The 12932-nt window shown below is 37.0% G+C and overlaps 1 protein-coding gene across 3 annotated transcripts in view; it reads left to right on the forward strand.

The window, feature by feature from the left end:
- The window catches only part of ROCK1 (Rho associated coiled-coil containing protein kinase 1), a 121305-nt gene that overhangs the window by 73187 nt on the left and 35186 nt on the right, over window positions 1-12932 (forward strand). For all 3 annotated transcript variants that reach the window (XM_087707203.1, XM_087707204.1, XM_014067455.2), the window contains exons 10-16: window positions 118-277; window positions 3060-3126; window positions 5391-5479; window positions 5905-5953; window positions 6870-7005; window positions 10018-10109; window positions 12110-12356. In XM_087707203.1, the coding sequence (XP_087563329.1) occupies window positions 118-277; window positions 3060-3126; window positions 5391-5479; window positions 5905-5953; window positions 6870-7005; window positions 10018-10109; window positions 12110-12356 (840 nt within the window). The remainder of the gene's footprint in view (window positions 1-117; window positions 278-3059; window positions 3127-5390; window positions 5480-5904; window positions 5954-6869; window positions 7006-10017; window positions 10110-12109; window positions 12357-12932) is intronic.

The raw sequence follows: 12932 nt of genomic DNA on the forward strand, positions 1-12932 counted from the left end.
GTATGATCTTGTAAAACAAGTTCACTTTTTCATATCATCTTCATTCCATTTATACATGTTCATATACACATTTTTATACAGTTATTAATCTTTGCTCTTTTGGGGGGGTTGGGGTAGCTGTAGCACCTGTTGTGCCTGATTTAAGTAGTGATATTGACACTAGTAACTTTGATGATCTGGAGGAAGACAAAGGTGAAGAAGAAACATTTCCTATACCAAAAGCTTTCGTTGGCAACCAGCTACCTTTTGTAGGATTTACATATTATAGTAATCATCAGTAAGTATATGTAGATTTCATATATTGGCTTGTCAGTAAAAGTCATGAGTATATTTATAACAGGAATATAGGAAATATAACTTAATTATTATTGCAGTCATTAAAAATTGCCTTGTGTAAGCCTATTGTTACTGGAAATATTATTAACCATATTGCAGCTGTCTTTAATTTAGAGGGTTATTATCAATTCCTTAGAGATTATTTTCACTTCTGGTAACCTGACTGCATTTTGCTTTATGTGTATTTTCAATTAAATAAGCGAGAATATTCAGGTAATAGTTGCTCTTATATTGCAGTCTAAAAAACACCTACAGGGATTAAATTTATGTTTGGTAAATGCAACAAAATCTAATAAGGGAAGAAAAAAATGAAAGAAGGTATCTGCTTATTTGGTAAATCAAGTTGCATGTGTTTAGTAATGCTGGAATGATCTCTTGATTCACTTCAGAAGAATACTTTGGGACACATATGTAGCACTGTCTGTACTCTAAAGCACCTGTATTTTTTCCTGAAATTATGCAACAACTATAGAGTTTTATATGTTTTAAGAAACATGAGGACAACACATTTCCCAGGTTCACAAATAAGTATATAAAAACATGAATATATTACTATAAAATCAATAGTATGATTTTTAGAAACAGCTCAATCATACGTTATCTACTACTATCTAATAGTAACCTCTTCAATATATTACTTTAAGCCAGGATATTGTGACTGATATAAAATGTTTCAGTTCCCTGCACAGTACAGGGAAATTATAAATAAATAAATTGAAAAACAACAATGGAAGAGAGCTTTTGTCTTTTGAATGTTACATGGTGAATGTAGTATAGTTCTAATCTAAATAATGGCAGAGAAACAACACACATACATAAAGTGACCAGATTTTAAAATTGGGGGGGCAGGCCTTTTTCCATTTCAAGGTGCTGCAGCTTCTTCCACGGCCTCCTTCTCCCCCCCGCCACACCTTGGAAGGCTTCGGGCGGCTCCTGGGTGGTGGGCGTCCAGGCGGGAAGAGCCGGAGCGATCGGGTTGATCAGGATTTTTTTAAAAAAACAAAAAACGCCGGATTCCTTGAATGCCCGCGCATGTGTGCAACGCAGCAGGCCTTTTTCCATTTCAAGGCGCTGCCACTTTTTCCACGGCCTCCTTCTCCCACCACCTCTTGTAAGTCCAGCCAGCTGCCCACCAAGCTCTCCGCGGAGACTCACCCAGAGTTTTCACCGCGATCTGCCTGGTGAGGGGAGGCGGCAGGTTGATGCAGACCAAATCCACATCCTGGTGCAGCAGGACATCGTCTATCCGGCTGGTGTAGAAGGGGACGCTCATCTCCTTGGCCAGTTCTTCTGCCTCTTCCTGAGTGCGGCCCCAGAGCGCCTTGACCACGAAGCCCTCATCCTTTAGAAGTGGGATGATGACCCAGGCGGTCAGGCTGGTGCCGAACACGCCCACCCCGGGCAGCATGGTTGTTGCTGCTGCGGCTGTGGCTGCTTCTGCCTGCTTCCCTCCACCCTCCCCTTTTTCCTCCCCTTCCTCCTCCTTCACCTCGCTGCAATCTGGATGCCCGACGCGCCTTCCTTTCCTCCACGTTCGGCCCTTTCACGCGGAGCCTCAAGATTACGATAAGGTGGCCAGATTTTAACACGGGGGAGCTGATGATAGTTTGAGCGGGCGCGGCCGGCGCAAACTACCGTCAATCGCCCGCGCTCATCAAAACAAGTCCAGGGAGAGTAGGTGTTGGGCAGGAAGGCTTCTGGTGGCTGCTGGGCAGCGATGCCACCGCCATCCGCTCGCCGGCTCTTCCCGTCCGGATGCCTGAAGCCTTCCAGCCCTCCCGGGGCAAGTCAGCTGCAGTGCAGCTGGTGGTGGGCAGGAAGTCTTCTGGCGGCTCCCGGGCGGCAATGCCACCGCCATCTGCTTGCCGGCTCTTCCCGCCCGGAAGCCCGAAGCCTTCCAGCCCGCCCGGGGCAAGTCGGCCACGGTGCAGCCAGTGGTGGACAGGAGGGCTTCGGGCCACTCCTGGGCTCCGGGTGTCCGGGCAGGTGGTGGCATCTTCGCAGTGGAGCAGAGGCGCAGCAGCGCCAGCAGCAGGGCAGCCTCCATCTGATGGCGAGGCGAGCTGCGTACGCGAGGCTGCTCAGCCAGCCCGCCCCGCGACTCCTGTTAGTGCTCGGCGGCGTGCTGCCGCCACGCAGCCTCCAGCCCCGCAGGCCACCCTCCCGGCGCACAGCCACTATCATCCTGCAATTCCTTGGCGTCGGTGGCAGCGGTGGCCGCGAGACCTCCTCAGCCACCGCCATCTTGGCTCCCCCTTCCTTCGAGCCCCCTCCCTCCGGCTTCCCTCAGGCCCCGCCTTGCTCTTCCCTCCTAGCTGCACTGCCGATGCCCTTTTATCCACTCACTCATGAAAATTGGGACTTTTTAAAAATGTCGTGGGACGCAGGACAAATTGTGAAAAATCGTGACTGTCCCGTGAGAAGCGGGATGTCTGGTCACCTTATACATACACTCACATACACACAGCTACCAAGAAGACTTTATGATTGGTATAATAATATTATAGGACATAGAGACATTTTTAATTGATTGCTGACAGTCTTTGCATAGTTAATTGTCTAGTATAGAATCTTCTAAGCTTCATAGTATATAGAATTCTATAGTTTTTTTAAGCTTTGGAAAAACAAAGGCAATGTTTTTATTAAGGATGTTCTGTTTTTTGAGAATAAATATTTATATTTCTTTTTGTGTCTTTCTAAAACTTCTAAAATTGTGTTTGTAGGTATTTATCCACCTCCACAGCTAATTCGAATGACAACAGAACAAGCACCAACGTAGATAAAAACGTGGTACATTTAATTTTTTTTTAAAAAATATTTTGTCATTGATTAAATGTATTCTACAATTTGTTTATGTTGTGAGAAATGTCCTATTTTAAATTAGATATAATTATATAATAAGACAAACAATAAAAATGAAATTTATTTACATGTTAAATTGGTACTTAAATTGTGTTAAATTTTACTTTACATATTATAATTTGGCTAAACTAAAATACATTTCCTTACCATAAATTGAAATATATTGAATAAAGTTTATTACTCTGTTGAATAAAGTAATATTTTCCATATACAGATATAAGTAGTTAAGCACAGCATTTAATACCATTTTTGCAGCTCCAAAATATAATTGTATATTTTAAAAATAAGAAAAACACAAACTTTGGGTGTTTTATGTATTTTAAATAAATAATAGGGGGAAAAAATCAAAATTTGATGTTTTGCATCCCTAGCTTCTTTATGCCAGGGCCAAAAGACAATTTTATTTTCAATCTATTTCTTTACATAGTTTAAGATACTAACTTCACAATTCTAATTGTGGTCTAATGTGTTCTCACATATTCTAACGAAAAGCAGTAAAATGACTTCTTAAAAAATTAAATATAAATATTCATTTTTATAATTCAACCCAAAACATCCAATGGAATTTATACTTCTGTCATCTTCTTAATGATGAATTATAGACAATTTCAATTAATGAATTTGTTTTTGATGTTACATTGTTTTCATTTTTGGCATTATCTCTAAATGATTCTTAGTTCACATTTAATTGTGTAAGCTAGAGAAAAATACCCATTTTTTTTTTTAATTTATTTATAGGCCGCCCTTTTCCCTGAGGGGACTCAGGGCGGCTTACAATCAAAAAAGGAAGGGGAGTGTAGGACAATACCAAAAAGAAATGTGCACAAAGTAAATTAGACAATAAAACTCAACATTCACATTTTAGCCTCATGTTAGTCCTATCAGATTGCTGTAGAAATCACTGCTGAAATAAGAGTTTCACTATATTACTTTAGGAATGTACTTAAAATATAAAAAGATTTAAAATGCTAACTTGCTAAATCCTTAAATAAAATTGTTATTTCTACTTTTTCTTGAATTTTGAAAGCATTAATTTTAATCTCTTGGAAATCCAGATTGATTTTATTTAAAAAATCAAATTTGTTTTTACGTAAGCCACTATTGTTAACCATTTATAAAACTAACTAATTTGCTGTTGGTGAATGTTGACTTCACAAATAAAATGTCCAGCTTTCATTTCAAAATACTAGTATTTCCTTTGGCAGCCATCAAATTGATGAGTGTAATAAGAGGTTCTTATGTTCACTATCTGTTTCTTAAACAATAAAAATAATGGAATTTAAAAGACACAACTTTTAAATAATGTATGAAGTTCAAACCAATATATGTAAAGTAAAATTCAAAAATGAGGTTGTTGTTTTTCCAACCATTGTTTCTCTGTGAGTATTAAAATGCAATCGGAGTAGTTTCATGCACTCTTTGGATAGTGCTGGAGTTCACAATAACAACTGATTATCTTTTCCTGCATTGAAGAAACCAAACTTCAAATATTCATTAAAATAACTGCATCCAAGAACTATTTTATTTTCTGCTTCTTATTTGTACTTGACTCTACATCATTTGAACATTTATTATTTTTTCCAGTAATATTTTTCAAATAAGTGTCTGTACTCAAAACAATTGAATGTTTAAGAATAAAATGTTTAAGAATAAAATCTTAAACATACAAATAAAAGTGACCTTCATTATCAGCATTGTTGGATAACCTTGGCTTTAGCTCTTTTAAATATTTTATGGGTGCATAAAATGTTAGGTGGACTTTTTTATGTGTTTAAAGGCATTATTAAAGCTGACATTGCTCAGTCACAAGCCCTTTAATCAGAGGCAATGTCTCTGTTCCTTTTTGTGTCCAGTCCCAGTGCTGCTAAGATCATAAATTATCTGGTTGGAGAAGAATGAATGAAACTTCACATTTCTCTTTTCACGTTTTCAAGAGTATTGGTAGAAAAAAATCATTATTTTGACATATTCTAAAGTCAAGGTTTGAAGCCCCCCTCCCCTTCTTTTCATTAGGATCAGTACTAACCTGCACTTTGTGCTTTGGAAAATAAATTAGATCTGTTTGTCCTTTACCAAGACTTTTTAACATACAAGTATCAGAAAACCATTCCAAAAATGTTGTGCATTACATATTTAACTAGTTCTATAAAAAGTATAACATTTATAATTCATTTTGTATTTTGTACTTATAGCTAGAATCTTTACAAAAAAATATTTATCAACTTGAAGAACAGCTACATAATGAAATGCAGCTAAAAGATGAAATGGAACAAAAATTCAGGTAATATATTTTATTTTTTTCAGAATGTCAAAACATAATTTAATGAAATATGATGTAATAATAGCATTCAACATGTTCATGTATGTCCGTAAATATACAACAGCTGTGAGGAATTTGCTAAACTACAGATTTTATTTTTGTCATTTCTTGTTCCCAGAGGAATTATTGACTTTAGATCTATTTAAGAGCAATAATTTTGAAAACAATATTATAAAAATTGCTTATAATAGCACTGATACTTACCTACTGATATTAAGAAGGACATTAAAAGGAAGTTTGTAGAATTTTGGTGGCATTAGCATTTTTGATATTCAAATTTTAATGGTTTGATATGTATTTGATGTTTAAGCTATATTGATCAGCCAGATATGAAATATTTTGTTTTAGAGGCAGTAAATAAAATTCAGCTCTCATATTCTTTATAGAACATCAAATATTAAACTAGACAAGATAATGAAGGAACTAGATGAAGAGGTAAGTGTTTGAATTATTAGTTTTACTTATTCATTTTGTTAGAAATTTATGCAATTTTACATTATACTTAGAATAGATGAGAAGAGATTGCCAATACAGTGATCCTCCACTAGTCTGGCACCAGGGACTGGTTTCGGAATAAAAATTGTCTTCCATGGACCGAGCAGGGGTAATGGTTTCACAAACAACCTAGATTTTATGCGTGGCCAGATAAAGATTCACTTGCTCACCCACCGCTTGTGTAGCCTGGTTCCATGGCTTGGGGGTTGGGGAGCCTTACGTAAAAACATATCAGCCTAAATTATCAAGACACGAATAGGCCTTGATTTTCCTAAGGTTGCATATTCAACTTCCCTCTTATCCTTCATAATCAAATCTAATGCTTCAGTCACAGATTTTCTGCTGTTTAATAAACATGTATGGAAATAGCTAGTTTTAAAAGTTTTCTAAGTGCTGGTTTAAAGATGTTTTATTTTAAACAAAATGTAATTAACAGTAAGTTAGTACTGCGAGGGAAAAGGCTATTTTCAACATGATGGAATATTGGGTATGATTCTCACAGCTCCCAGAATATGAGAGCCAACATTTCATTTGTGGATTTTGATGGATTTTAAGGTGCAAATTGGATACTTTAAGCCTTATTCAGGCTTAAGATACCTATTGTAGCATTTAAATTTCTAATCGCCCTTCAGAACTCTTTTTTGATCCATTTTCAAAGTGTACATAGTTATTATATAAAAACTAACATTCAATTGCTTATATATCAGTTTATTATAATTTAAAGTAGCAAATGTATTTCATTGTATTTTATTTATTGTAAGAATCTTTTGATTAAAATAATTGCAGTTCTATATTGTAAACATGCAGATGAGTGCTTAGCTGTAGAGCTTTATTTCTAAAATATTATAACTTACAGGGAAATCAGAGAAAAAATTTGGAATCAACAGTTACTCAAGTAGAGAAGGAAAAGATGCTCTTGCAACATAGAATTAGTGAATATCAAAGAAAAGCTGAACAGGAGAATGAAAAACGTCGAAATGCAGAAAATGAAGGTAAGCTGTATTTTTATTTTTGTTTATTAGAGTAAGAAAACTTTTCATACTATCACCAAGACTTTGGAGGTATTCTAGTCCAATATCCTGTCCAGGGTAGACTCTTTCACTGTCATAAATTTCCATATTATGTAGTCATGACTGATATATAATACATCCACATTTCTTTTCTTAGACAAGGACTGGTAGTCCTTGACTTACGACCACAATTGAGCCCAAAATTTCTATTGTTAAGTGCTTGTTTAGTGAGTTTTGCTCCATTTTATGTCCTTTCTTGCTACTCTTGTTAATTGAATCACTTCAGTTCTTAAGTTAGTAACACAATTATAAAGTGAATATGGCTTCCCCATTGACTTTGCTTATCAAAAGGTTGCAGAAGGAGATAAATGTGACCTTGAGATACTGTAACCATCATGAATACATACCAGTTGTTGCCAAGCATCCAAATTTTGATCATGTGACCATTAAGATGCTGATGTGGTTGTAAGTGTGAAAAATGGTCATGTCACTTTTTCAGTGCTGTTATAACTTCAAACAGTCATCAAATGAATTGCTGTAAGTCAAGGGATACATGTACATACCCCAATCTTGGATTCCCTCCCACCAAATTTCAGCAGTATCAATGATGTCATACCCTCCCATTTCTACCCTGTACTGAGATTTCATGTTCTCTATTTTCTTCCCCATTCTCTAAGCGTTGTGTTCTGACCTAGGCTTCCTGATACAATAAAAAGCACATGATTAGGGCCAAAAACCTTATTTTTATTTCAAAGGCTGTGAATTATATTCATTCGCAGCCAGTAATGAGTCCCAAATAGTTGGAAAGAGTTCTATAGGAGGCTGCCAAAGTTCTTCAGAATAAGGCTGATAAGCACCCACCTTTATCTTCTTTGAAAACACTGCCAAGGCCACACGGAGCAAAGAGTCCAAATGGAATTTCAGAAGGTAAACTGACCAGCATGAACCAAGTTGCTTCCTGCAAAGGCTCATGGGCCTTTGCTCCTCCTTTATGTCCTATGGGAGAGAACAATCACTCTCAAACCTTACTCCCGAGTCGTCCCTTCTATTTTAACTGTTCTTGCCTTCTGGCAGCTCTGCACATGTGCACACTTGGAACAGGGGAAGCTGCTCCTCTGCCTCACTGCTGTCTGACTCTGGAAGCTCTGGGGGGGAGCACATAACTCCCAGATGCCCTGGGTCCCTCTCTGCCCTCTGTCCTTTCCCAGACTCAGGACTGGCCCATGTTCCTCCCCAATCTCTTCGCCATCCGACTCTGCTGCGAGCTTCGTAGGCTGCTGGCAGACCACAACACATTGGGTTACAGTCATTTGAACCCTTTAGTATTGCCTTTCTTAGGGTTTGCTTCTTATCTTCTGATGTATTTCTATGGCCTCCTTCCTTCTTATCACTTCCTGTCTGTTCTATCTTTTCCTCCATTCTTTCTCTTGTCTCCTCCCTTTCTTGGACATCTTGATCTTTATTCATTGTCCCTTGTAAAATATTTTCTATTTTCCCATCTATGCTTTGCATTAGCTTGTTTATGTCCCTAAAGTCATAGTATCCTTAATGCTTTGAAACATCAACAATATTTCTTTTGAACTTCCATTCATTTCCTCCATGTGGAGCATCTCGTCTTATTTTGATAAAGTCAACTTTTACTTAATAATCCAAAGACCATATATTCAGGTCTAATGTTGTTCCTCAAAGAATACAATAGTTACAGTTCTTTTGTATCCCAGGATTATTCAATCAGATGTTCAGGTAGTCCAGGAAGCTCTCCAAATATCTCCTTATATCCCCTCTATAGGTTTAGTCATATATCTTAGTATTTAAATGTTGCTTTACTTAGGTATCTTCCTTGTTCTCACAGTTGAACCTCCCATAATCATAGAGTAGATAAATATAGAACAGTAAGTATCACCACAGTTCTCCAAATAAATGTTGTTTATTTTTCTTATCTAAAATTTTCCAGGCTTATAGAGTATGGTATATTTTCATTTGTCAGTAGATGACACTTTCAGCTTAGGTTTCAGTGTTGTCTAACAGGAATTTAATCCAATTTTAATTCAATTTATAAAAGCAAAGTCAATTATTAAAGTAAATAGATCTAGCATTTTGAAATGCCTTTCCAAAATAACGCCTGTCCAATTTAACCATCTAATTTTCTGTGCTTTGGAATTTTTAACTTTTTCCCTCTTAGTTTCTTTCTTTCGGGTCTGTAGTTTTTCTCTATGTAGTTATTCGCCACTTTAACAAATAGTTTAAGAGTCTCTTCTGGATTTCCCCTTCCCCCCTCTTTTATTTTAGGTTTAGGTTTTAGGTAAAAAAAAGGAATCATCTCACCCAATTCCAGTCACTGTTCATTTACAGCACTCCTGCACTTTCTTTGTTGCCTCAGCAGTCCAGCTTCATGGCAGACATTTTTGTCTGCCAAGGAAGAGGGAAGAAAGCCCTGAATCAAGCGGGAGAGATTGTGACTCTCCAGGACCTGCAGGGCACCCCTCTTTTCCTCACCACTCCTCCAGGGTGGCTTTAGCTCCTTTTGAAGCCCTCTAACGGGGAGAACTTGGCATGGGAGTACGGAGACCCGCTCCTCATGTCCGATCTCGCCATCAGCCGGAAGTCAAGGCTTACTTGAGTGTAGTTCTCGGTATTGGTCTTTTACCCCTCCATGGTTAATTTAAAGTCTGCCAGATGACCTGAGTAAGATGTCTTTGAAACACATTTTTCTCAATCTTTTTGAGGTAAAGTGTATCTTTTACAAAAGCCTTTTAGTAGATAATATATCCTGGTCCAGGAATCGTGATGACACGATTCTTTAGACTAACATTTCACTTGCAGAATCCTTTGTTCTTTCCTCAGGCCATTATCATCAATAGATGATATGAATGAAAATATTGCCGTTGTTTTTAAATAAAATTGAAAGTTTTTGAATTTTGAACATTTTATTTCTGCAATTTACCTAGAAATATTATTAAAATGTATGTTTAAAATGTTTTTCTTTGCTTTTAGTGTCAACATTAAAAGATCAGCTGGAAGATTTAAAAAAAATTAGTCAACATTCACATATTACAAATGAAAAAATTACACAGTTGCAAAAGCAAGTAAGTAATTTTGCATATAGTAATTCCTTCTGGTTTGCATACTGCTGCCCTTCACGAAAGCCCTAAAGATTTAGAAATAGTAGTGAAAGCTTGGAGCCAACTTCCAGCAGAGGTAGTGAATCAATCATCAGTAACTGAGTTTAAACATGCTTGAAATAAACATATGTCCATTGTCTGACTATTTAAAAAAAAAAACTGAAAGGGCAGACTCGATAGATTACTAGGTCATTTTCTGTCATCAGTTTAATGTGTTTCTATTTTCATAAGACCATGGACCATAGGATTTTATGAAGTTACTAGTTTGTTTTGATTGTTTTAATGATTTTAATTATTCCTAGACAGTTGTTTCTCTGTTTTGTTCTTCTATTATTATATTATGGTTTTATCTTGTCCCATGTGTTACATTGAGTTTTCTGATTGTACTGTTGTTGAAATTCATTTTTTACTTATTAATCTACACTCACTACACCATAATGATAAAGTGATCAAGTCTGTAAATTTACTAAAAAGAAAAAAAACCTGAAATATCACATTGGCATAAGTATTCAGATCCTTTGCAACAACACTTGAAATTTAGCTCACGTGCCTCCCATTTATCTTGATTTTTACTGACATGTTTTTACACCTTGATTAGAGTCAACCTATGGTAAATTAAATTGATTCGACATGGTTTGAAAAGGTGCACATCTCTCTATAGAAGACCTCACAGCTGACAATGGATAGTAGCAGACCAAAAGTCATGAGATCAAAGGAATGGCCTGAAGAGTTCAGAGACAGGATTATTGCAAGGCACAAATCTGGGGAAGGCTACAATAAAATTTCTGCTGCATTGAAGGTTCTTAAGAGCAAAGTGGCTTTCATAATTCGCAAATGGAAGAAGTTTGATACAACCAGCACTTTTCCAAGAGCTGGTTGCCCAGGCAAACTGAGCAATCATTAAGAAGTAAAAGAGGTGACCAAGAACTTGATGGGCTGAGCTCCAGAAATCTTATGAGGAGATGAGATAGAAGGACAACCATCATTGCAGCCCTCCATTGATCTGGGCTTTATGGCAGAGTGGCTAGATGCAGTCCTCTCCTCAGTGCAAAACACATGAAAACCCAGTTGGAGTTTGCAGAAAAGCTCCTGAAGGACTCTCATCCTGTGAGGAACAAGATTCTCTGGTCTGATGAAACCAAGATTGAACTGTTTGGTCTCAGTTCTAAACATTATGTCTGGAGGAAACCAGGCATCACCTAGCGCCTTCCCAATGTCATCCCAACAGTAAAGGATGATGGTTGCAGCATCATGCTTTGGGAGTGTTTCAGCAGCAGGGACTGGGAGGCTGATCAGGGTTGAGGGAAAGCTGAAGGGAGCAAAGTACAGGGATATCCTCAATGAAAGCCTGTTTCACAGTGCTCAAGACCTCAGACTGGGCTGAAGGTTCACTTTCCAACATGACAATGATCAATCAAGAAAACACAGAAGTGATTTAGAGACAACTCTGTGAATGTTCTAGAGTGGCCCAGCCAGAACCCTGACTTGAACCCTATTGAACATCTCTGGAGGAGCCTGAAAGTGGCTGTCCACTGACAGTCACCATCCAATCTGACAAAACTTGAGAGGATTTGCAAGGAAGAATGGCAGAAAATCTCCTAATGCAGGTGTGCCAAGCTTGTTGCATCATACTCAAAAACACTCAAGGTTGTAACTGTTGCCAAAGATGCTTCAACAAAGCACTGAGTGAAAGGGATTTGAAAACTTATGCCAATATTTCAGTTTTCTTATTTTCAATAAATTTATAAACAGTTCACTTTGTCATTATAGAGTAGTGAGTGTAGATTAATGAGAAAAAAATGATTTTCAACTACTATAGAATCAGGCTGCATAATAACAGTTAACAAAAGTGAAAGGGGTCTGAATACATTTTGAATGCACTATAACTAAATCTCTCTTTTTAGGGTAGATATGAGCCATGCTCATTTTAGACTAACCTCTATTTTTCTCCATTGCTCACACAGCTTGAAGAAGCCAATGATTTGCTGAGAACAGAGTCAGATACTGCAGCAAGACTAAGGAAAAGTCATACAGAAGTGAGCAAGTCAATAAGTCAATTTGAATCATTAAATAGGGAGTTGCAGGAGAGATGCAGAATTCTGGAAAACACAAAATTACAGGTTGAAAAGGATTATTTCCAGCTACAAGGAGCACTGGAAGTAGAACGAAGAGATAGGAGTCATGGATCAGAAATTATTGGAGAGCTACAAGGTAATAATTTTACCATAGTGTAATTATAAAATGTAAAGTTTCTTTTCTGATAGCTTGGAATATAAATAGCCATTTTGGACTGAATTACATTTATGAATGGTAGATAAATAAATATAAATGCTCTTATATGTATAAACAGTGGATACTTTATGTAAAACTAAGAATTTAACTGTTCTTAGTAACTGTTCCATTTCCAAAACATGTTCTTCTTCTTTTTTTACAGTATTTCAATGCATAATGGACAAATAATATGATCTGATTCCTTGTTTTCATATCTAGAAAATAAGATGTATGTTAGTTAGTTAGTTAAATTTATATGCCATCTCGCCCTCAAGGGACTCTGGGCAGTTTACAATGCCATAAATAACAATATAAAACAACTAGGGCTAAGGTTAAAACATAAAACATTGGGGATTGAAAGTTAAAACAAAATAGAAATGGCATCACTGTATAAAAGAATTTAGCATGCCAATCCTATGCATGCTATGTTACTAACATATTAGACATGAGTTGTTGCAATTGGTTACAATATAGCAGCATACAATAGAGAATCCTTTGGACATGTGTAGAATCCAT

The sequence above is a fragment of the Thamnophis sirtalis genome, unplaced genomic scaffold (genome assembly GCF_051295495.1).
Source record: "Thamnophis sirtalis isolate CommonGarterSnake01/CBP01778 unplaced genomic scaffold, rThaSir2_p1.2 scaffold_2, whole genome shotgun sequence".
Classification (NCBI taxonomy): domain Eukaryota; kingdom Metazoa; phylum Chordata; class Lepidosauria; order Squamata; family Natricidae; genus Thamnophis; species Thamnophis sirtalis.